Here is a 26002-nt window from a genome sequence, read left to right as displayed (position 1 = left end):
AGCCCTGAGGAGAAGGACTTGGGGGTACTGGTGGATGAAAAGCTGGACATGAGCCGGCCGTGTGTGCTGGTAGCCCAGAAAGCCAACCGTATCCTGGGCTGTATCCAGAGAAGTGTGGGCAGCAGGGCGAGGGAGGGGATTCTCCCCCTCTGCTCTGCTCTGGTGAGACCCCACCTGGAGTGCTGCATCCAGCTCTGCAGCCCCCAGCATCAGAAGGGTATCGACCAGATGGAGTGAGTCCAGAGGAGGCCATGAAGATGCTCCGAGGGCTGGAGCCCCTCTGCCATGGGGAGAGGCTGAGAGAGTTGGGCTTGTTCAGCCTGGAGGAGAGAAGGCTCCAGGGAGATCTTATTGCAGCCTTTCAGCACTTAAAGGGAGCTTTTAAGAAGGATGGGGATAAAGTCTTTAGCAGGGCCTGTTGTGACAGTACAAGTGGTAATGCTTTTAAACTAAAAGACGGTAGATTTAGACTAGATATAAGGAAGAAATTTTTTACAACATGGGTGATGAGGCACTGGAACAGGTTGCCCAGAGAGGTGGTACATGTCCCATCCATGGAAATGTTCAAGGCCAGGCTGGATGGGGCTCTGAGCAACCTGATCTCCCTGAAGGTGTCCCTGATCATGGCAGGGGGTTGGACTAGATGGTCTTTATAGGTCCCTTCCAGCCCAAACTATTCTCTCATTCTGTTTGTCTTAGGATGCTACAAAAATGTGCCAGTAAACAAGGCACAGAAAGAGAGAGTCTATCAGGCCACCCAGTTCAGGCTTACTGGTGCTTGTTAGTCTGCACTTTTCATTGTTTCTTGTTTTAAACTTAAAGTTTCCCCTCTAGCATCTGCTATAATGAAGTCATGCAACACACTGCATCACTCCAAATTATTACACGCAAGAGTAAGATGATCAATTTCAATAAACCAGCACGGTAATGTCCTGAAATAGGTTTTATGGCTTAGTCTGTGCTGTAATAGCTAAAATATCTCCTCTCTCTTCTTTAGATATTTTGAATATTCGAATAGCCTGAAAACAATTTTATGATGTGCAAAAAAAAATTTTACAGAGTTAAAAATAATATGAACATGACTATATTCACCACTGGAAAAACTGACTACTCAGTCTAACTTACGAAGAACTTCATCTCATTAGTTTCACTGAAAGCAGGAACTGAAATATTTGTCTACAGCTGTAAGCAACTGATTTTTTCAGTACATTAGAAACAAGTAATAATCTGTTCTGAGACACAAAAAAATGATCACACTAAAGAATTTCCCTGCATGAAAACACAAATTAAATTCATTCTATAACTTTGGGCACTGAAACAAGAAGAAAATTTAACTCCAGTTTTAGCTAATAATTAACAATTATTACATTAAAACAATGACAAAACCCCAAAAGAGAACGAGGAAGCCTGTTGGGGATCAACTGCTCCTGGAGTTTTGGTGCACGACATTAACTGTAATGACTGCAAATGCTGACATTTTTCTGAGTGCCAGCCACACAGGTGCCCACTTAACAACCTAATTTGTGGCATTTACTGTTCCACCTTCTGCTGTGAAAATAAGTATTATGCTTCACTTAAGCACAACTCTGCTCTTCTTACCCTTACTCATCTCCTGGCTATGCAGAGCTGTCACATCAAGCATAGGCCATCACTGCCTTTGGGCCTGTTCTTCTGACAAATCACCACAAGCAAGAAAAAAATACCACAATGTTACAGGAGTTACAAGAAACTTAGTAACAACAAGCTGAAGGTATGGAAGTCTAGTTTCCAACAACTGTTTGTTTTTCAGAGACAATGCAAAATGTCCCACTTTCTTCAAATGACTCCTTGTGAGATTTTTACAGCTTTTGAGGCCTTCATCATATTTACAGTTTCACATTAAGTAGCTACAGCACGACTAACTCTTTGATAAGCTAGTTCCCTCAAGTCCAACAAAATTGTCCTGTTAAATGGCAAAATGCTTGCAGTACTGGGTACAATTACTTAAAAAGACTTCTCCTGGTGTCTAAGACATTGCCTGCCCTTAAAGACATCTTTGCCATCAGAAAAGCACAGAATGAAAAGGTAGTTAATATCAGCCAGAGTCAAAGGTTCAGACAAACCACGTCTTCCTTACAATATCCTCTCTTAGCCCAAATAATGTTTTGCTGTTTGTGTCTGTTCCACACTCACGCTGGCTCCGGAGTGTTCAGAGAAGAGCTTACAATACAAGCAGGTGATGCTCCACGGTCAGAGCAGTAACGCAGCCTGCTCAGAGCCACAGGCTGGAGCTGGATGCTCTAGCCCGGTTCCTACCCATTAAAACCACGTGACCCTCCACTGACCACATAAGAGTTGGCAGTTTGGAAAAGACTTGGTTCAGCTTGATTAACTGAGTCGAAATTATGCGGGCTAGATCTTCTGCCAATGGCGTCCAAGGAAGAAGAAAACCCTTTACAATTCAGAAGGATGGAAAAGCCTGGAAATGTGCCTTTAAAAAAGCACACACTTTTAAACTACAAAGTTGTAATCACCTCGTCAGACCATACCTGCATAATCCAAAGCACTGACTTAGTGCAAGCTGCTCTTTACAAATAGCAAATCTAATGCCAAGAAAACAGAGGAGGCAACAGTGAGTCTAAGACAGAGACATATTTACTGTACAGTGTGCCAAATAGATAACTTACTGTGGATATCCGCTCCGGGCATATGTTTTCAAATGTTCGTAGATAGGAGCTGAATTGCTAAAGTTGAGAATATGATAAGCTAAACTAAAACAAACTGGAAGAAGCCAGAAAAGAAATCTTAAATGGATTTTGAGAGATTCAGGTTTTACTAAAAAAAAATTTTTAGTAATTTTTAAAATTTTCTAGTAAGTTTTACTAGAAAAAAAATCTAACCATGCTTCCATATATGTTTATTTTTATATATATAAAATCTAGTCCTTGTTCTAATACTTGTATCATAAAAGAATATGATTTGAGCCAATCGTCTCAACAGGATTCCTTAGTTTGACTGTGGACTGGAGTAGAGATTATGGTCTAAAATACAAATAAGTATATACTTGCTGAAGATTAAATATTTGCTTCTGACAGCCCAATGGTTTCTTTGCAACAGGAGACTGCAATGTATTGTTGAACATGCATGGAGAATCTCTCATGCTTCCCTACTCTTGGGCTGATTAGAGCAAATTAAATTTCACACTAAGCAGTTTGGAGACTTTGAACGCTCCATTAGGTTTTACTAGAATCAGATAATTACTATAAAAGGTTTATTTATGCAACCACAGTGACATTTCTTGAAACAGGTATTATTAGATGTTTGACAAATACTGTGCTACTTACCCAAACTCTTAGACATTATTAATTAACATTAGTATAAGAGTTTGGAATAGAAAATAGCCAAGAATTTTCATTTGGGCTCCATCCTACCAAGCATGTGAAAGTTTTTGATAGGTTGCAACAGCAAAGAAATGGATGTAGTGAGTTTATTTAGATTAAGCTACCTTATTGTCAGGAAATCAGGTCAAAGTTAAACACTGACTATGTTATTTGACGTGATAGTACAAAAAAGCTCCACTGATTAGTCAGTGACATATTTATAAAAAAATCAGCCTGTATTCAACAAATAAAATTTATACCTATAACCTGATTCAGTATAAATATTTCAAAGCCACTGCTTCTGCCTCACACTTAAAAAGTCAATCTGTGCCTTTCCTCCTTCATGCTGTTACAAACCTCCAGTGACAAAGATTCAGGAATTGCCTTTAGCTGTGAATTCTGCTGAAACCACATGTGACCGCAGAATACAGCTGCCTCCTCCCCAGCTGTGCAGGCTGATGGGAGTTAAAAAAAAATTACACAAACTTGCTTTTGTTAGTAAACCAAGCAGCCAGGTCAAATGGCAAAAAAGATCAAACACAGTAAAGGTGACATGCTTACAGTCATTTTTAAAGCTGGAACGATATTTTAAGACACCATTTTTTTAACCTGCTCATATGCTTGTTATATGGACAAATCAATCATCAGCATTCATGCTGATCCCTTCAATTTTTTTTTTAAAGAACTATTATATTTTTAGTTAAAATTAAAACTTTATAAATACCTTTTATATACATGCTTCCCTTAAGGACTAACAGCAGCTTAATTTTATCTGGTGAGTTTTTTTAAAAATTGATGTTCCTTTCTTTTAGCAAAATGGCTTATTTAAATGTAGTTTAAAAGCAATAATAAAGGCATTTCACAGCCAGATTTACTGTGGTAAAATCACTTTTTGAGAAAGTTATTGAGCATTGTCAGGCATTTTTCTACCTTTGTAGAGTATCTTACTAATTTGCTGTATATAATATTAAGAACTTGTATGGGACCTGACATTTCTCTGTAATTTATTCAGTTCACAAATGTATAAATGGCAACTTGTGCATTTGCATGCAGATTTCAGCATTACATTCGTATCACATCTTGTGTGCAAAACCCACCAGCAGCAAATCTCCCATCAGCTCAAGTTACTGAAATGTGAACAAGCTAGTTCATATCTGGTGTAATAAAGTACAGGTACAGAAATCTGCCTCCGAGAAAGGGCATCAGGCTGAATCGACTGCAAGACAACTGCAAATTCACAAGTTTGTACATTAAACACCTGTGAAATATTCCTTAATAAAGAACAAACACATGCAAATGACTGTGGACTTTATCAAATACAGTAAGAGTTGGAAACTCAGTATTAACTCAGTGTTCCTTTTTAGTGGATCCAAAACCAAAAGACAGGTAGGACTTCCTGGGAGGTACCAACCTCAGCTCTTACTGAAACCACGTATGCACTGACCTTTCCTGGTCAAGCCCAAGACTGTTTTTTAAGTAAGAGAATTTAGAACATTCACAGTAGGTTTTAAACAATAATGCTTTGCCTAAAAACATCTGCTGTGGTATGTGCTTTCGCCTTGATTTAGAAAACTGAACAAGCTGGATTTGCCCTGTAAGGCAGGTGTTCCTAATTACATGCTGCAGCCTATGTTTTAAGGTCTAATATCTATAAAAACTACACTTTTTGACAAAGTCATATTAATACACTCAGTACAGAAACGATACAGATGGACTGCAGCAATTGCACGTCAAATTTGGGCAGAGGAAAGAGGCTCAAGATAATCTAGTTAGTAATTCTTTCAGGAGAGACGATGCCTTCAAACGTTACAGTGATTATAAACAGAAATGAAGCCATACCGCTGTCTGGACACCAGCACCACCAGCTCTGATGTTCCTCTGCTCTGAAGCTGTCTATTCTGAACATAAATAACTTCACTCTCTCCAGCGTACGTGTCAGAGCTTATAAGAGGTACTGATTGTATAAAAGCCAGTATGCCCAGCTCGTCTTGTATCCTGATCATCAGATTGTCAAGCAGAAGTCAAACGGAGAAGTGCTGATTTGAAAATCATGTCCCTTAATTACTGCCTAAAAACGAACTCACAAACCCAGTATTTGGCACCTGCTTTTAAAAATGTTGGTGTATCTCATTGCCTGCATTATTGTGTGAAAAAAAGCTGTTTGCATGGAAGACAGGATAGGGTACATAATTTTGGGGAGACACGAAGCCAGCAGTTTTGCTTTTCACATGAAGCACGTAGTGGTGCCCAAAATTGTAATTAGCTGAACTGAGCTGATACGCTTTATTGAGGAGTTAGTGTTAGGGAAACGTGCAGAATTTGTGGGGGAAAAACATGTGCCAGAGATGCACACCCATACAGAGTACTGTACGTAGTCACGGGGAGTTGACTGTCAGGTGGGAAGGTCCCAGAAGAGTCAGGGTCTCTGGAAGCAGCAGGTGGAGAGCAGGAGAGCTACACATCCCAGATGGGCAGGCAGGAGCCCAGGATGCTTGAAGCGAAGAGGGAGAGCAGGCAAAGGGAGAGAGAAATAGAGAGGGATGCTGAAGCCCACAGTGATTCTGTGACAGTGACAATTCCCTCCCAAATTCACGATCTTGTCTCCTCAGAGGACACCAGAATTTCTAGGTGGTGCACACCTTGTCACCACCACACACGACATGGTCCTCAAGGGTACTGCTTTCCTCAGCTGCAGCAGATGCCCTGCCCTGCTACTTGGCTGCTTCCCCTCCTCTCCCCCCGGTTATGCTTCAAGCAGTCTTTTTCCAGCAGCTGCACTGCCTCACTGACCAGTAACAGACCATCAGTGAGCTGCTGATAGATTGGGGACCTCTGTTTCCAGCTTCCCTCTCTGTTGTCAAGGCCTTTCCTGTCACCTCGTATTTAAACTGTTCACAGTAACAACACACACCTGGCCCCAAGCTCCAGTTCACGCAGCAAGCTCCCGTAACAAGCTGACAAGCAGCCCAACAGGCCAGGACTGCGGTGTGCAGTCAGCCCAAAGCATGCTGGTGTACAGCCACCGGCCTGTAGGCAGCAGGGCAATATTCTTCACTGTGCTCCTGGGCAGCAAGGGCATTCGTGACTATATGTGACCATTCTGTAACTGCCCAGGATAATTAATATCCTCTTCAAAAACTTGAGAGGTCTTGAGCAACAGGAAAGCATGAAACGGCATTTGTAAAGGATTAGGGGTTTGCCATGGGTTTTAAGTTGATACCAGCTAATTTACACCTGTAACTGGCTGTAACGCAGCTATGGAACAGACTACAGAAAACTGTACCTATAGGTACCATCTCTCAGCAGATCAGTGCACATCACAGTTCACTTCCTCCAGCAAGATCATCAGACAGCTGCTCCCTCCTGTTGACTCCCTAAAGTTATATTACAAATACAACACTACCTATCTTCTACGTTGCTTCAGCATAGGGGTTTCCGTTGGATTAAACGGCAGTTATTGCTACACTGCTACACTTTTTAGCACATTTAAATTTTACAGACAGATATGGAAAAAAAAAGTAGCTGAGTCAACCGCAATGCAGACATTCAGACTCCAACAACCTCCTTCAGCTGCAGCCTAACCCCGTCCAGGTCCATAGGTGTGCCCTGCTTTCTGTATGGAAGATCTTATGGCGCTTTTGTTGTGCTCACAGCCCAAACCATACATTAGACTGCAGAGTAAAACGATGAAAATCTGTAACAGACAATCCTGGAAGACCTTATAATCCAACTATGGCTCAACAGAGAGACAGAGGCAGCAAGCACACCCAGATGCAGTAAAAAAATGTTATCAAATTGACTGCAGCTCTGGAAAGCCAACTGAAACAATCATATGTTTTAACTCTGTCCACTTACAAAAGAGACATTCATAAAAGCCTATACATTTTATCATGCTACCAATATTCTGACCAACTCCACGTTATTACCCTACCATAGAGAACCATCCAGGTTTCGGTTGACGTTGGCGAGTTAAACAAAAACTATCCAGCTATCTAAAAAAGTTGGAAAGTTGGGCTAACCCAGTAAACAGCCTCTGTAGACAAATAATTTTAAACACTGTACAATTTGTTTTGTTGAAGAGCACAGTTAAATTTTTGTTACTGGACTAGTTCATAACTCCTGCAGTACTAGGACAGCTTTGTTTAAACTCGACAGCTTCAGTTTAATACTGTCTAACCACCTTCTGTTCATTAAGTTGTAACTAGTTTGTGCCTGGAAAAAAAATCAGTTTATGCCCTTTTTTTCTGCAGTGTGTCATATTCATAATACTTTACGATTTGACATGTATTTCTGCATATATGTGAATGGAAAAACATGTGCAAAAATATGTATATTTGCACAGGAAAACAAGGCAATGCTTATCCTACCAGGCAGACAACTATTACGCATGTATGGCAAACATGTCTGATGTTAAGAAAACATTTTTAATAATAGGGTACAAGAAGTTAATGAGACCTTGTGTCTTTGCAACATGAATTTTGTATCTAGGCTAATCTCACACATTCTACAACGCTACTGCCCTTCCTCACAGACCCCTTTACTGCAGCATTGCAACCACTGGAATTAATACTGAGTATCTTGGAACAACTGCCAAGTATCCCAAATAATCTGGGAAAGAAAGAAAAGCCACATAAGAAGAGCACATAACAGTTAGATATAATGGATTAAATGAAGTTTGTTCTTTTCTGTGCAACAACCCCCTGGAACCAGGTGTACCAATTTCAGGGCCACTGCTGACGTCCAAAATAGCACAAAGCAGCTCTAACTCCAGCAAACAGGAGGACAGGTCCTTGTAGCTTCCCTCCCTCCCCAGCCTCTGCCTTAGAGGAGGGGGAATACAGCACCAGTAATTCAAAAGAGAGAAGAAAGGTAAGTTACAAAAAGAAAATTACTAGAAGTATCTGATACAAGTAAGACCACTTCAATATTTTATCAGCTTTAAAATAAAAATCTGTGCAAAAAGTCCCACAACACCAGGCCTTGGGAATGAATAAGAAAGCATGAATAGGCACAACTGCTTATCTTGTGATCAAGCTAGAGAGCAAGATGGACAATTACTTCTGATGCTAATGAGAAATGAAAGTATAGGCAGATTAATTAAAAAGGAAGGAGTACCATTATAATTCTTGTATTGGAATTCAGCTTATCTCAGATACAATGGCTTAGACTCCTGCCATCACTTACACAGACGTCTAGATTGATTTGTTCTTTGCAAATGGATATAAAAATAAAGGCATATCCTTCTGAGAAAAGACCTTTGAAACAGCAGATGCAAGCGATGTGGGGATCCTTCACCTCCCCAACTCTCAAGAAAACAAAGGAATTCTGAAGTAAAGCACAAGTCACAGCTCTGACTTGTGACGTGCTGTCTCCACTCACCTTAGCAGAGCTAGAGGTTCTTTCACTAGAATGAAATGTTTCAGAATGTGTTACAAATAACAGTTTGAAAGCCTTTAATTAAACAATTTAATAACAGAAAACAAAGGTAGAAGGAAAAAAAAAAAAGAAAATTTTCCCTGCTTGTATTTAATTGACTGAAAAGGCTGATGTCAGCTGATAGAGCTGAATGACCTGGGAAGGAAATGTGTATATTAGAGATTATGCCTTCACTTAACTAAAGGAATTAGTACAAGTATTCACAGTGTACTTCAAGTGCCATAATACTCAATTCCAATGATTTTGATTTCTTCTAATTAACATATACACCTAAATGAATCTAAAACTGCAAGCACAAACATTACTTGCTCACTGATCCATTATCACACTGCTAACAGATCAAGCTTAAGCAAGTTCTATCAGTTTTTTTGATTATACACATTATTAGACAAGTCTCGTCTCATTTAGCCTCTAAACAGCTACGTTTTATTACTGTCAGAGCTAAGTAAAGTTTGCAGGAGACTCGCTGTCTTACTTGTTCTTTCACCCGTGCAAGCAAAGCAATTAATGAAAAATAATTAAACACCTGGTTCTAAAGCTAATTCGCATAAAGGACTTTGCTGGCTAGAACTGATGTCTATCAAGCTACTGACAGAAGTAGTATCATTAAAAAAATGCAGTTTAAACAGTTTCATCCAAAGGAATTCAGGCACATAAAAACAGCTGCTGGACTCTAAGCTTCACAAGTCAGTGCTTCTCCACGGCTTCAGTGGGGTGACCTTGGCTGCCAGCAGCTGAATTCTCTGCTGTTGTAATGAAAGGTGTTGACATACAGAAGCTGTTTCCTAAACACCAATCTATACTCGAGGTATGGGATAAAGAAGGAAGCACAATGCTTCATGTTAAACTGGAACAGGAAGACAGGCAAGAAAGAAGATGGGAATTTGCCCTCCATGTATGGCGGGAGCTATTCTATGGAACTGACACCAGGTTTGTTGAGCTTGTGACCAGGAGAGGTCAGCCACTAAGAGTGGAGTTTTGCTAGGGACCATCCAACAGGGGCAAAGAATTGGATTGTCTTCTGTAAGCAACTTGAAAAAGTCTCCAGATCACCCATCCTGGCTCTTAAGGGAGACTAACCTCCTTGGCATCTGCTGACAGCAACCCAGGAAGAAGTCTGGGACCACCCCTTGATGCAGATGGGCCAACCAGGGCCTGTTCTCGAGGCCTGCTGCTCACAAGCATAGAAGGGCTAGGGAATGTGTTAATCCCCGGCAATGCTAGCTGTAGCAGCCACCACAGTGGAGTTCAAGATCCTGAGTGGAGCAAGGAGGCAGATAGCAGACCTAGAGGCTCAGGACAGCAGACTGGCACATTCAGGGAACTGGTTATAGGATCCTGCGGGAGGCAGCTCTGAAAGGCAAGAGTTTCACAGAGCTGACATCTTCAATGACAAGCTCTTCCTAAATACAGGAATGGTCCTTCCTGATACTGGCAGGGAGAGAGGGGAGGAGGAATCAAAAAACAGTAGACAACCATTAGGAAAATGACTTGGCTAAATGGGACACTCATGCCTGACTAAGGATGGAAAAAGAATGTAAGAGGGAGATGGAAGCAGAGATGCACTTGAAAGGAAGAATACTGAAAAAGTACCTGGGCATGCAGGGCTGGTGTCAGGAAAACCAAAGCTCACTGCAGGCTGAAACTAGCAAGGGGCATGATAGGCAGCACAAGCTTCTACTACTACTTTAGCAATAAAAATATAAACAAAGAAAATCCAGGCCCACTGCTGAGTGAGGCAGTGACAAGTGACAGGTACTCAGTGCTGCTTCTGCTTGTCTTCACTGAAATGTTCTCCCAGAGTTAAAGAAGAAGATGAAATGTCAGTAGTGGAACAGGATTCAGCCAAGTATCTCCTGAAAAATTTCACAGAATCGTTTAGGTTGGAAAAGACCTTAAGGTTATCAAATCTACCACTAAACCATGTCCGTAAGCACCACATCTACATGTCCCTTAAATACCTCCAGGGATGGCAACTCACCCGCTTCCCGGGGCAGCCTGTTCCAATGCCTGACCTTAAAGTACTATGAATATGGTACACTGCAGAAAAAGTGGCATAAATTGATTCTGCCCCCCCAACTTCTGTCTCAGGAATGATCCCTGCCCTGGTCCTGCTCACCACACTGTTCCTGATACAAGACAGGATGCCAATGGCCTTCTTGGCCACCTGGGCACACTGCTATCTCTCAACCAACACGCCCAGGTCCTTTTCCACCGGGCAGGTTTCCAGCCACTCGTCCTCAAGCCTGCAGTGTTGCAGAGGGTGGTTGTGGCCCAAAGGTAGGACATGGCCCTTGGCCTTGTTGAACCTCATACAGTTGGCCTCAACCCACCAATCCAGTCTGTCCCAATCCCTCTAAAGAGCCTTCCTGCCCTCAGGCAGAGGAGCACTCATGCCCGACATGCTGTTGCCTGCAAACTTACTGAGGGTGCACTTGATCTCCTCATGCAGATCACTGATAAAGATGTAAAAGAGAACTGGCCCCAGTATTGAGCCCTTGGGAACACCACTTGTGAGTGGCCACCGATTGGATTTAACTCCATTCACCACCACGGGCATCCAGCCAGATTTTTACCCAAGCAAGCATGTGGGACATGATGGGATGCATTCAAGAGTACTGAGATCTGGCTGATGTCATTGCGAGGCATCTCGCTAAGATCAAAGGGCTGTGGAGTTAGGATATTGCAGTCTAGATGAGTGAAGAACTACGTGGTTGAAAAACTGGTTGGATAGTTGGGCTCAAAGGGTACTGGTTAAGGGAATAATATGGAAAGTTGTCATAAAAGAAACCAGAAGGTTCCAACTTGATATAAGAAAAAACCCACTTTCAGAAATAAATCTCCAGAGTTTTAGAAAAATACAGTGAAACAAACACATTATCCAATTAACAATATTTTGCAGATTATCATTTTTGCCATACTAAGCTATGGTATGGTAACAGTGCACACAAATGTCTTCAGAACCAAGTCTTTCATTATCATGCTATGTCTAGGTCTAAGTATCGAGTTTACAGAAATTATTTTCAGTAGCACAGTTGCACTATAAGGTATTGCTTAAAATTCTTGATTGTGTACCACAATATTAGTGTTACCAGGAATAGATATCCTATTCTTGATTATGTAATCAAGAAAAAATTCTGAAAATAATATTCAGAGTACAAACTACTTTTAATCAGCAGCTAAATACCAAGATACTGGCACTGATTACTTCGTTGCTCTAATGACATCTGTAATGGATTCCAAGTGCTGTGCCTGATTGCTTCCCAGCTGATCATCACTTCTAGCTGCTGAATTCTGAGATTTCCTGGAGTTCCTTTGTAAAAGGCTTCAACATTGCTTCAGCTAAACAGCTACAGTGCATGCTTTTAAAACAGTCATCATAAACTTTACACTTTACTCCATGACAAAACGTATTAAGAGAAGAGGAAGATCTGGGGTTTTTGTCCTCTCCCTTTTATTGACAGGCATGGGATTATGCTGCTTTATAATCAAAGAACTTGATAGACACTGGCCAATGGATCATATAAATATAGCTGAACATCAGTTGATTGTAGCTTTCTTCAATAACCATGCACCAACAGTAACTGTGACACACTTTCATTAAGACTGATGTTTTCTGTTTTAATGTAGCAGATAAAAGGCAATTTGAGACATTAAGATAGGTGTACAAGCCAAATTCACAATTGTTAAACAGGGAAAAGCATGCAAAGTCCTCCCTCTGAGCAGCAGAGACACCGAGTGATGAACTGACCACAAGCCCCCATTGCCTGGCCTCCTGTGCCATTCTGGGGAAGGAGGTAGAAAAAAGCAGGAGTGAATTTGAGCCTGGGAAGAAGTGAGGGGTGGCGGGAAGGTGTTTTAAGATTTGGGTTTTAATTCTCTTTTTACTCTAATTTTTATTGATGACTAATTTTTTCCCCAAGCTGAGTCTGTTTTGCCTGCAATGGTTAATTGCTGGATGATCTCTCCCTGCCCTTATCTTGAGCCGCCAATCTTTCATTGTATTTTCTCTCTCCTGCCCAGCTGAGGAGGGGAGTGAGAGACTGACTTGGTGGGCACCTGGCCTCCAGCAGGGTCAACCCACCACACTCTTGTGATTTTGAAATGGAATTCTATAATTTTTTTTTTTTAAGAGTTTAATCAGTTGCTGACAGCTTTTTATCTCATTGTGTCTTAATTTTAAGTTAGAATTGTTTAAATGGATTACGTAAAGAACTGTGAAATCTCAAGCATAGTATTAGTACTGGAATTACCAGGGAGACTTGTGCCATATAACACAAGTTGGATATTGCACTAGGCAGCTTCAAATATTTATATAATGCACAGCACATACATCAAACAATGTAAGTGATCTCAGCAATACAATCTCTTCAGTTACTTTTACATGTTTGTGAGCAAAATGAATATATGATATGAACCCTGAAAGGTTCTTATTTAAAATATTATGAAAGTCTGAAACATACACTTGTAAAAGGGGTAATAATGACTACAGAGATCATTACTAGAAAAAAACCCTCATAAAATCTGCCACATCAAGACTTACTTATTGTATCTAGAATGTCAGAAGTCAGAATGCTGGCTCTCTGCAGTTGACACTTACTCTAAACAGAAAAGCCTTAGAATAAGGTTGTTTAAAGTCAATATAGACAAAAATACTCAGAACTCTGCATTGTTTTATGAGCTTTTGCAAAATATCCAGGTAAAGCAAGATCAACTTAGCTTCCAGGATTATTTAAATTGGTGAGTGAAAGATCCTTTTGAACAGGATGTAGAACACCTATTATTTGTCCTGAATTTTCTTCCTCTTACAAGGGATACTAAAAATAACATATTTGGAACACTTACAGGAATTAAAAGTCTTAAGCAAAATATTTATTAAAACTCTGCTATAGGAAGGCCAGATGATTCTTAGGAAGAGAGTATTTTATGATTCTGGATCAAACTTGCACCTCCAAAATTAATGGAGAATATAAACCAGTAAAACAACTGCATAATGGCAGACTTTGCATTAGGATCAAGCTACTGAGGTTTTACACAGTAGATTCTATCAAGCTTAAATCTGTTGGTTGTTACACTTTCACTAAAATCATGTTCTGGTCAAAAGAAATCTGCAGCCAATCGATTTGTCTTGTCAATTTGACAGCTAAGGTTTTAAAATCCACTTTGCAGGACACTGAGGGAATTAGTGAAAGGTCTCTAACATGCTCAAAACCTGACTTTGCTGACTTTTAGCACTTTAAGAATTTAAATACTGAAGCAGTTGAATTTATTAAGCATTAGAGAGCCAAAGAATTCTCTGAGCTTCATCCACTTTAGGTACTCAAAAAGCCATAGCTATTTTTTTGTCTTTTCTTGGCATTGTTTTTCCCCAGTGGCTGGAGTCCCTGTTTGTGTTCTCAAGCAATTTGTTTAGAAGAGAGAATTTTAATGTGTCTTCTTAGGTCTTTTATTTCAAAGAAAATTTCCTCAGGTCAACTGAAAAAAGCAATTAACTAACAAAAGTACATCCTAAAACGAATGATACAGGAAGTTAGATGAATCAGAATAATGTCTCAAGACTCATCTACAAAGCACACCTTCTTCCCAAAACAGTAGCACACCTAAACCTACGAAAGAATATTATGAGGTCAAGGAAATTAAGTTAGCCTTGTTGTTACCTGAAATATAAAGAAAATGGAGTTACAATCCCCACTTTACACTTTTAATTGCCTTACCTGGCATTCCATGGATAAGGTCTCCACACAACACAAAGAACTTGGGTTTAGGGTTTAGTTTGTTAATGGCCTGCACTGCTTGCTCTGTTAATTTGATTTCTTCTCCCCATTCATTATCTCCATTGTCAGTGTCTCCAACTGCCCAAGCTTTCATCAGTCCAAACTGAGGATCTGCTCCTTGGATGAAGTAGAAGGGTCCCTTCCATTGGTACTCGTCATCTAAGAACAGGGGGAAGAGGGAGGGGAAAAAAGTTAAGCACTAAAAAACTTAGAAAGATAATGAAAGTTTCCATGCATCATTAAATTGATTGCTCTTCAACTTAGCAAACTGAGGCCACTTTAATGAAAGTACAGAATTCTGTAGTCATTCATATAGGCAAATGTAAAGGCAGAAGTGCAAAATTTTCCTCCAATGGGTAGATGTAATAAATGAAAGCATATTGATCTCATTATACCACATGGTAATTACAGACTGATTAGAGAAAAAGTATGTGAAAAATTCAGCAAATAGTGCTGGAAATTACAAGACTACAACATAGCACAAGTGCGTAATGCTAGATTTCAGTTCATTCTTTTAAGACTCCAATTATTCCTTCTTTAATTAACAAGTTAAAACATACACAACACATTTCACATTTTATGGTTCCAGTAGATTTGTCCTTAAATTGTTAAGGAGTTAAATGGTTTTTGGTTTTATACTTTTAGAGAGAAGTAGCACATTCTTTGGAGCTAGAACTGAAGGCACTCTACAGGATCAAGGTCAGCAAGCACAAAATCCAGCAACATCTGAACTAGCAGCAACAATAAACATCCTAATTTAGAACTGCCGCAATAGTTCTTGAGACCTATGATGAAAAGGTGAAAACACAAACAAATTTCCATTGGCAGAATCAGTGTAGATGGAGAGTACAACAGTACAACTGCTACAATTTTGCTGTATACTTGTTTCTTTGATACTATAATAACAATAACAAGTACCACAAAAGAAGCCTGATACATAAGACTACAAGCACATTAAAAAAAAAAAAAAAAGAGTCCACACTGAGCAAATAAAGAAACAATATTAAAACAAAAAATGGGTAATCTGTTTCCTAGAATTACGTCTTAATTTAGAATTAAAAGCGCAAATATGCGTACACCGTGGTTTCTCCAGCTGTCTAAATGTATTCGTGACCTACGTATTTCAGTTCTGACAGCTGTATTTGGCTTAAGACATTTAGTGTTATTAGTTTTTTAAAACAGCATTTAGACTGTTTAAGACTTGCTGACTACATCACTCCACAGCTGAATTAAAAAAAGGCAAATTATTTCAAATTAAAATATAATCCATAGATATACTCCTATATTAGGTCAGTCTGATCTGAAAGAGAGTCTGAGGCAAAACTAATCTTCCAATAACAGAACATAAACAAGCAGTGTGTCTACCGCATGGATTTATTTTTGGTTTTCTTTCAAGTGATCTAGAACTGGACCTTCTTATGTTGCAAGAAGGAGGGTATGTTTCTTTCAAGGAAGGTTAGAAAACAGAGGTCAGAATTCGTCTCCTGCACCACGGATATGGAGGGTCTGGGAAATGAATGTGGGCAACTCCTGAAAGCTGCTTATAATTGTCATCAGTTGCTATGGCATCATTTGGCTTGCCAAAAGCAAGCTTCTACATTTTAGTCAAATTAACATTTAATTTCTAAACAAAATTATTGATAATCTGTTAACATTGTCTGTTAATTCATATCATCACTGCCTTGTTCTAATAATCACGTATTTTATGCATAAAGACTTTTAGCCATTCATTAGCTTTTAATTGTGAAGAAACTTTTCCAATCACATAACCTATTCAGAGAAGCGAAATGATCCATCTACCCATGAGTTTGCAGTAGAAGCCTTATGGAACCAGCTGAATGATACAAAGTAATTTAGGGTTTGGTTTTATGTCTTGCATGGCAAAATAAAAAACAGCTTACATGCTGAATCAAAGGCATTGCTTGTGCAGAGAAACCAGCTTACAGTTTTTGTAAGTGGAAAGCTATAGAAAAATCAGTTAAGGATGCAGGCATCAGAAATCCTTTACGACATATACAAAATAAAACTGTAAAAAAAGGGAAAGTCTGAAACAGGAACTTGTTTTGGAGGAGTGGCACAGTCCTCAAACTCACTAAATGGGAAAAAAGCTCAAATCTGAACAACGTGGCAGCATTTTTACACCTGCCCCTTTTCCAGCAACTCTGCAGACAGTATTGATAATCAATGCCGAGTAAAATGTACTTGTTTTGTACCGATTAATCTGAACCCATTAATTTTTACCATAGTAGCCTAAGTCAAATATAGAGACATCTATTTATTTTTACAGGAAATACTTAGAAAAGACAGCTAGTCGTTGTTTTAAAAGACTGTTTCAATTATAGACATAGTGTGTTTCCCTTTCCAGGGCCCCAAGGATGGTGCCTGGCAGCCAAAGGCAGCTGGAACAGCTGGAGCAGGCCAGGTAGCTGTCAGGCAGGCTGGCTGGCACAGGCAGCAGGACTGGACCGGGTCCCAGGTAACAAGGAGCTTCACATACACTGCTTCTGGCAAGCAGACAATGCGCTGTCACGGAGCACGCAGAGCTGAAGCAAAAGAGGTTGCAAGGCCTTCCTGGATACACTTTTTTCCTGCCTTATAGCCATGCCAATACAGTAGCTCTCTAGGTTTTAAGTACCTGAATGTTTCCAAGACTCCTCACAGATGCTCTGGTTTGAGTGGGTGAGTGATGGTCATGTGAGGCAGAAAGAGACACTGATAAGATGAATTTGAAAAGAGAAGTTCAGTACACAGACAGAATCAAGACGTGGCAGAAGAAAGGAGAAACAGAAGATGCAGGGGTGGAGGTGAGGAAGAGTGGGGAGAAAAGGAAAGAAATAAGGGAGGGGAAAGCGAAAGGAACTGAAAATGATGCAGAAATATATGCTATATTCTCCTGTAGAAAAGAAAAACATAAAATGAAGAAAGCAAAGCTGGAACAACAGAAGAGATCCAGGAATCAGGGCTACATAAATAACATTTTCTTAAAATGTTAGTTTAATTAACTGGTCTTAGTCAAATAATCCAGTGAACAGCTATTTTTGTGGTATTTCATAATTTATCAAATAGTTACCAAAAAATAACAGTAAGATTTGAATAAATGTTTTTTGTCTTTGTCTTGTTATTTGATCACTCCAACTAGAAACCCTATTTAAAAACAAATAAATCTGGTACTTACACCAAATTTTATTAGCTTATTACTTATCAAGTGGTACTTCCTGATTTTGTTCCCCAAGAAACACAGTAATATATGGGAACAAAATAATATATGGACACTCAGTTTAAACTTACAACTTAATTTTTTGTTTATCAGGAACGTGTTTCATTTACTATAAAGTGCTATAAATAACAGCAGAACAGTTCTATTGGTACACCAGTTGTTTATCAGGAATGTGTTTCAATTACTACAAAGGGCTATAAATAAACGCAGAACATCATGAAGGGAGTTCTATTGCTACACCACCACTGGGTGAAACTTGCACCTGCACTAACCCTTAAGCCAGCTCATCCAGGAAAGAATTAATTGCCCTCACTGGTCTGTCTGCAAAGGACTTCATGCAAGTTTTTCCTTATCTGTGCAAGGCATAACATCAGTCTGGCTAAAGTTTGAAGTGTTGCAACTAGTGCAAATTGGCTAATTTTGCTTAAAACTCCGGAAACATGCCTACACGAGTGCTCTTTCAGACCAATATGGTAAGAAGCAATAAGAAACAGTATAAAAGCATCTTCTACTACCATGGATGGATCCAAAGTCTTTTGCCTAAAAATTAAATGATTTATCCATGGACTATGTTCAGATAATATTAATGAAACTCCTGTACCCTACTTCTCTTCCTCAAGCAGAACAGGTACTGTAGGCCGTGCAAATGAACCCCATCTGCTTAAGCAGCAAGACAGGCACCACAAAAAAATGTTTGAACTTTGCACTGAATCACAAGGGGAGTGCTCAGACAAATGACTCTGCGGGTATGCTAGGGGAATGCCAAAGTCTGGCAGAGGGTTAGTAACAAACAGCATTGGCACAAGTGGTGGGCGGGGGAACAGTTGTTTTTGCAGTGATCATCTAATGATGATCCAGGTCCTAGATGTTACTCCATAAGGTTTCAATCAAACAGCATGTACAGTTGCTATATTCCCTTAAAACGTAGCAAGCTACGACTTTTATGGGAATGACATCAAAGGCATCCTTCTGGCTAGGAGTTGAAATGCTCAGGTCCATTTTTCACGCCTTTAGATGAGCTGTGTAGTTGTACTAGACAAAGTGTATGCCAGGTAAAGCAAGAGAAGATTAAGATTCAATTAATAGACATTTTTTTCTGCCTTCTCCCTTGCATCACAAAATGGAGCAGAGAATGTCTGGAAATTGGTTTTTCATTCCTATCAGCACAGAGGCTGTTTGCAACTTTCTGAATTTACCACAGCAATAAGAAAATGCAAATACCAGACAAAAGTCAGCAGATTTCTCAGATAACTGATGTACACGCAGCTTCCATTTCTGAAGGACAAACAATGTCTGTGGAGCTGCTCTTAGACACTGAGCCACACAAAACTCCTATTCCAAATCCATTTTGTCCCCTGGCCTCCTTAAGAGCTGCACAGCAGAGCACCACGGAAGAAGTCCAACTTCAGAATATGTTGTTACGCCTCAGTTTCAATAGCTTCCCACTCTTTTTCTGCTCCCATGCATGCCAAAGTACGGAGAGAGGATCAATGCAATGTATTTTTAGTAGCATAGACTGAAAAATGGTGCCAGCTTCTAATTTTACTAAAGATTAATTCTATGAAGGGCCAAAGTAGTCAGCAGCAATTCAGAAAAGAAAACCTCAGCCACATATACTGATCACATACAAAAAGACACTTCAAGGACCTAGGCGGGATTTAAGCCCAACGGCACCATTTCTAGATGACAATAGCTAGTATCTTGCCATGCCTTCATTTCTTCCCCTTTGGCTCTTCCTAATGCCTCCTCCCTTTTCTTCCCCTCTCTCTAAGGATGACACGCACACATATATATAGAGATGGCTTATATAAACCACCACAAGTTGGCCTCCGACAGCCACGCAGCACTGCTGGGATTTTCAGTATTTCCCTGGTGGGATTTTTTTTAAAAGCACAGGGGTTTTCTTTTTCTTCCACACTCCACAGTATTTCATGGAAACAAATCAGTTATGAAAAGTTAGTCCTGTCCATAGTCTTTCTATAGACACTATTGTATAAGAGGAAAACGGAGGTGGACACATACCTAATGCCTGCTCAGTATCATAGTTTGGGTTGGAAGGGGCCTTAAAGATCATTCAGTTCCAACCCCCCTGCCATGGGCAGGGACACCTTCCACTAGACCAGGTTGCTCCAAACCTCATCCAGCCTGGCCTTGAACACTTCCAGGGATGGGGCATCCACAACATCTCTGGGCAACCTGTCCCAGTGCTTCACCACCCTCTCAGAGAAGAATTTTTTAATGATTTCTAATCTAAACCTCCCTGATTTCAGTTTAAACCCGTTACCCCTTGTCCTGTCACTACAGGCTCTTGTAAAAAGTCCCCCCCAGCTTCCTTGTAGCCCCTTCAGGTACTGGAAGGTGCTATAAGGTCTCCCCGGAGCCTTCTCTTCTCCAGGCTGAACAAGGCCAACTCTCTCAGCCTGTCCCCATGGCAGAGGGGCTCCAGCCCTCGGAGCATCTTCGTGGCCTCCTCTGGACTCGCTCCAACCGGTCGATACCCTTTTTCAGTTGAGGCCCCCAGAGCTGGACTCAGAACTCCAGTGGGGTCTCACAAGAGCAGAGAGGGAGAATGCCCTCCCTCAGCCTGTTGGCCAGCTTCTCTGGATACAGCCCAGGATACGGTTGGCTTTCTGGGCTGCCAGCGCACACGGCCGGCTTATGTCCAGCTTTTCATCCACCAGTACCTCCAAGTCCTTCTCCTCAGGGCTGCTCTCGATCCATTCTCCACCCAGCCTGTACTTGTGTTTGGGATTGCTCTGACCCAGGTGCAAGACCTTGCCCTTGGCCTTGTTGAACTCCATGAGGTTGGCACAGTCCCACCTCTCCAGCCTGTCCAGGTCCCTCTGGATGCCATCCCTTCCCTCCAGCATGTCAACTGCACCACACCGCTGGGTGTCATCAGCAAACTTGCGGAGGGTGCACTTGATCCCACCGTCCATGTCACTGAGAAAGATATTGAACAGTGCCAGCCCCCATACCAATCCCTGAGGAACACCGCTCGTCACTGGTCTCCACTCAGATACTGATCTGTTGACCTCAACTCCCTGAGTGTAACCATCCAGCTGGTTCCTTATTCACCGAGTGGTACACCAGTCAAATCCATGTCTCTCCAATATATACACATGGATGTTATGCAGGACAGCATCAAATGCTTTGCACAAGTCCAGCTAGATGACATCAGTTGCTCTTCCCTTACGCACCAGTGCCATAACCCTATTGTAGAAGGTCTCCAAATTTGTCAGGCACGATCTGCCTTTAGAGAAGCAGTGTTGGCTGTCATCAATAACCTCCTTATTTTCCACATGCTTTACCACAGTTTTCAGGAGGATGTGTCTTAATATCTTGCTGGGCACAGAGGTGAGACTGACTGGCCTGTAGTTCCCTAGGTCTTCCTTTTTAAAGATGGGGGATTAAAGATTCCTCTGTTCCAGTCAGTAGGAACTTCACCAAACTGCCACGACTTCTCAAATAGGATGGATAGAGGTTTAGCAACTTCATCTGCCCGTTCCCTCAGGACCTGCAGATGCATCCTGTCAGGTCCAATGGACTTGTGCACCTTCAGATTCCTCAGACGGTCTCAAAGATCGTCTCCTACAGTGGGCGGTTCTTCCTTCTCCCAGTCCCTGCCTTTGCCTTCTGTGAACTGGGTGGTGCAGCTTGAGCACTTGATGAAGACTGAGGCAAAAAGCCATTGAGTACCTCAGCCTTCTCCACATGCCAGGTAACCAGGTCTCCTGCTTCATTCTGGAGAGGGCTCACATTTTTGCTAGTTTTCCCTTTGTCTCCAGTGCACCTATAGAAGTATACCATGAGCAGTACTAAATATGAAAAATGCCCTCATTCTCATGTTGGCTTTGCCAGGGGAATTAATTTCTCTTCTCTGAAAGACCACAAAATAGCCAAAAACCACCTGTCTCTGCCTACAAAGCATGCCTGTGTTACTTTTTCTAGGTAAAATTGGGCTAGAAGCACAATCTTGGTTTTCTAAAAAAGCTATGAGCATGAAAGAAAATGGAATCTGTTAAGTGAAGGCAGTAGTTATACATCATAAACAATACAAAAGTCAAAAACATTTTCCTTACAATTGTTTTGCAGATTACCTTTGAGGGAATTTGTTTTCTTTCCTCTTACTGTTTCTCAAGCTATTCCAAGACTAACAGACTTGCACTAAATCCTTAATAATTCCTTGTTTAATATGAAAACATTATCAATAATTATGGCTTCAAAACCACTATTGTTACCATCTATATGCCCAAATAAAAAAGATTTCAAACTAATGAAATATGCATTCCTCTTAGTTATATTTTCTGTGTGTACCTAAGAGACAATCAAAGATATGACTGTTGATGGTTCTGCTGAATGACCAAGGCAACCCATTATGGAAGGCACAATTTTATGCATCAGGGTAAAAAAAAACCCTTCAAAACAGGTGCAATTATTGTATAAATCATGTACATGAGCCTAAACTACAGAGATAATGTCTGTAGAAACACTGATAGAATACAGTTTCTCAAATAAATTAGGGCATGCTAATTTTTTTAAAGATATACTTTTAAACTTCTTAGGTAACTACCAAGGTATGAAATGCCCCCTCAGATACAGTTTGTTTGTACTGAGGGCTACAGAATGCTAAACTCTAGTCATGCCTTTATGTCTACCCCAAATTTAACATGTTAACTCATTACAGAAACTTTACAGCCCAAGATGGTAGGTGTGAAGGGGGGTGGCTTGCATAATAACAAGGTGAAGTCACAGAAAGTTGCTCAAAACCCACGTAAAAATTTGCCTACTTTGTATGAGAGCTGGAGACAGTATTTGGAATGAAATATGCTAGCTGGGAAGCAGTTCTGTTCAGTGCTCAAAAATATTACTGTTGAAGAGCTCTAGAACAGTAATCATAATGTGCCAAGATCCAACACTCATGTGAAAGCAAGGAAAAAAAAAAAGAAATCAACTCTGGTTGTATTTAATTTCAAAAGGAAGGCGAATTATATGTAATTACGAAGTTTTTAAAAAGTGCAAAAATCCTTGAAGGCAGCATGGAAACTATTCAGAGACACTATCCTAGAGGCTCAGACCATATGCACAGCACTTACTAATAACCAAACAGAATTTGGACTGACTAAACAAACAGCAACCGTAAGGATGCTAGTAATGGCAAGACAGCATCCTTCAAAAAGCTAAAGCATCCAAATAAAGAAAACAGGAAAGATTTAATACACTGGGAGGTTAGATATAGAAGTCCAAGAAGTCATGCTAAAAAAAGTGAGGAACAATGGGAAATAGTGTAAATCTGAAAATTAATAAAGCCCTTTTTAGAGTCATTAGGAGCAGGTTGCCTGCCAGACACTCACTAAGGCTAACAGATGTTCCAGGCACGCAAGATGCACCCAAAGATGAAGGCAGAGAAAAAAAAAAAACAATGTAAATTTTTGTATCTACATTTATTGTGAAGGAGCTTGTGAAGATCTAATGCCAGAATTCTTCCTTACCAACCGTGCATCACATCTGTCTCAAATCAAAACACCAGTGATGATTCAACAAATAGACATGAATAACAAACCACTTAGATTAGGTGTCACCCACAGAAGAACTCAAAAGTTAGAACCAGCTAATCCCTGTGGAGTTAAGTCTTGCTTAAAACTGTCTTTGCACCAGAGGAGCAGGAAGGTGGCCAGTATCACGCCTACGTTTAAAAGGGTTTCCTGAGCAACTACTGACTGCAAAACTGGAATGTGTACAGGCAAGTTAATGGAAACTGTAACAAAGACAATAACTACTGCACTTACTTATTCTTCAGAAACAGTAATCAACAGCTTTTACATGGACAAGGGAAATCCACTTGATACCTCCTGGAGATTCAAGTAGATGGTATCTGTTACTCACCAAAGACTCATAAGGAAGTCAAGCTGTCTTGAAATATGAAAGCCCTCACACGCATTAAAAAAATGGTAAGAAAAAAAGAAACGGACAAGAGACATAGATCCCACCTGAATCTGTACTAGGCCCTATATTGGTCAACAAATTCAAAACAAGCTGTAACAGCAACTGAATAACCAGGAATTGAAATTTGCCAGAACTAAGTCATTTAGCAGTATGAAAATAAGACCTGGTTGTGAAGGACTGGGGAGAGACTTCATTAGACAGTGACTGTTCAAGAAAGCAGACTAATTTCAATGCAGAAGAGTGCACATGTGAAAAAGATGACCAGCTATCATACAAACAATGATAATTCTAGAAAGTGCTGCACAGAAGTCACCTCAACATTCAGTAATGGCAAAAAAGCAGAGATAGGAAAGGAAAAGAGAACAGGGCAAAATAAAAAAATAGAAGAAGCAACTGAATAAGCTTGAAGAGCTTGCAAAAGATTGGTGAGGGAGGCATAATAGAGGAGCATAAAATCAGACATGGAACTGAGAATATGAGTATGCAATGCTCTTCCAGAAGAAGGTTTTAAAACCATCAGCTAAAACTAGCATAAGCCAGGTTCAAACCAGAGAAACTTCTCAACCAGTTAAGCTGATGGTACTATCACTTGTTTAATTACTTTCTACCTACTCTACCTACTTTCACAGATATTCTTTGCACAGCATGCTACTGGCATACTTGGGACAAAAAAAAAAAAACCACCAACACACACCCCCCAAAACAAAAACTCAAACCCCCAAAATGAACAAACAAGTACACAAAACCCCAGAACTTTTTGAGGAGAAGTAGTGGTGAGGACAGAATTTACCCAAATCTGTAGTCCTGTTTCTTCACAAAAATTCTAGTAAAAGTAGTAGACATCTGAAGCATAATTTCATATGGGCAGAAAAGACAGAGAAAGAAAACTGTGCATAGCAGCAATATTAAACTTTTTGTGTAGATACCCGTTTAACAGGAGTGAAACCTAAAGACTGAGGAAAACAACAAACCACAGATAACTGATTTTCATCTTAAACTGCAAGAAACTTTGTCTCAGTTTTATCAGCCCTTGGTTCTGTTTTTTCCAATCATTTAGTCATTAACAGGTTGTGTTGAACTTTAGCCCTTTAAGAAACAGCTAAGTAAATTATTGACAAAGAAATACTGTACTCAAAGATGGTAGCAGGACTAAAAAAGCCTAAAAAGTCCCAAACAAGATTAAAAACCACCAGTCAGAAAGAAAAGTCTTGATTAATATTTAAAGAATACCAAACAAGAACACTTCAGGGGAAAGAAACACATCTGGAAAAATGGATACCCAAATCACATTTTTTCTTCCATGTTTGAGGCAGTTTTCAAGAAGTACTTACATAAAGCTTTTGTTCATAAATTTTTACACTGTTGTTGAACACTCCTTTTATTACAATTTTACTATACAGTTGATAGAACTAGATGGCTTGTCTGCCATCTGTCCCCTCAGCAAATGCTAGACATTCTGTTCCAAACCAACCACACCATCTGCAATTAATAGGTTGCCAGAATGACTGTACACATATACTTCACATGCTTAGAGCTGGTGATTTTTCTTTATTTGGCAACAAGCAAAGCCAAATATTTCCAACGAAACCCAAGAAAATACCACAAAATTGTTGGGCTTGAATAGCCTTGCCCACCTCACCAAACCAATACAATTTGTAATTAATAAACAAATACGAAGAAATAAAATACCTTACATGTGTTGCAATAGGAAGAGAGTTTTTAACACAGAGCTAGATATGCACCTGGAAAACCTAGGCACACTGCAGAAACTCCATCCTTGGGAGAATTTTACAAGCAGGTGAGATGCACAGAGATGTTCAATATAATGCTCTGTTGGTCCAGCCACAAGACAAGAACCAGTAGTCGGCTGGCGGTTGCCATCTTTGGCTTAACAGTGGCCTCGGTGTTATTCACCTAGGAAGAAGTGAAACTAGAAGCACGTCTCCTGTCGAGCTGGCTTATGCTCAGGCACTACCAGCCGAGAGGGTTAACAGTGCTGTCTGCACGGAGGAACCAGCTGCTGACCTCCACCCTGGGAGAGGCTGAAGCACCTTGAAGAAACTGGGATCGTACCGAGTTGCATTCGCTATGGTACACCTGCTATTCATTTAGGTAACGTAAACAATGCTACCTGTAACCCGTTAGGTCACCCCTGTAGGTACAAACACGGCAGCACCAAGTTTCCCAAGCTACAGAGTTCAGGTTTAGCGGCACTGACAAGCACTTTAAAAGAAACGCGGTGTCGGACACCGCGAGCATCTCCTCCACGC

The 26002-nt window shown here is 40.4% G+C and overlaps 1 protein-coding gene across 1 annotated transcript in view; it reads right to left on the bottom strand.

The window, feature by feature from the left end:
- The window catches only part of CPPED1 (calcineurin-like phosphoesterase domain containing 1), a 48890-nt gene extending 24306 nt beyond the window's left edge, over positions 1-24584 (bottom strand). The window contains exons 1-2 of the mRNA XM_010157447.1: positions 24538-24584; positions 14510-14745 (exon numbers count right to left, since the gene is read on the bottom strand). Of these exons, the coding sequence (XP_010155749.1) occupies positions 14510-14745; positions 24538-24584 (283 nt within the window). The remainder of the gene's footprint in view (positions 1-14509; positions 14746-24537) is intronic.
- Positions 24585-26002: the final 1418 nt, after the last annotated feature.

This window comes from Eurypyga helias, unplaced genomic scaffold (genome assembly GCF_000690775.1).
Source record: "Eurypyga helias isolate BGI_N326 unplaced genomic scaffold, ASM69077v1 scaffold6328, whole genome shotgun sequence".
NCBI lineage: Eukaryota > Metazoa > Chordata > Aves > Eurypygiformes > Eurypygidae > Eurypyga > Eurypyga helias.
This window is presented reverse-complemented; position numbering and strand designations above follow the sequence as displayed.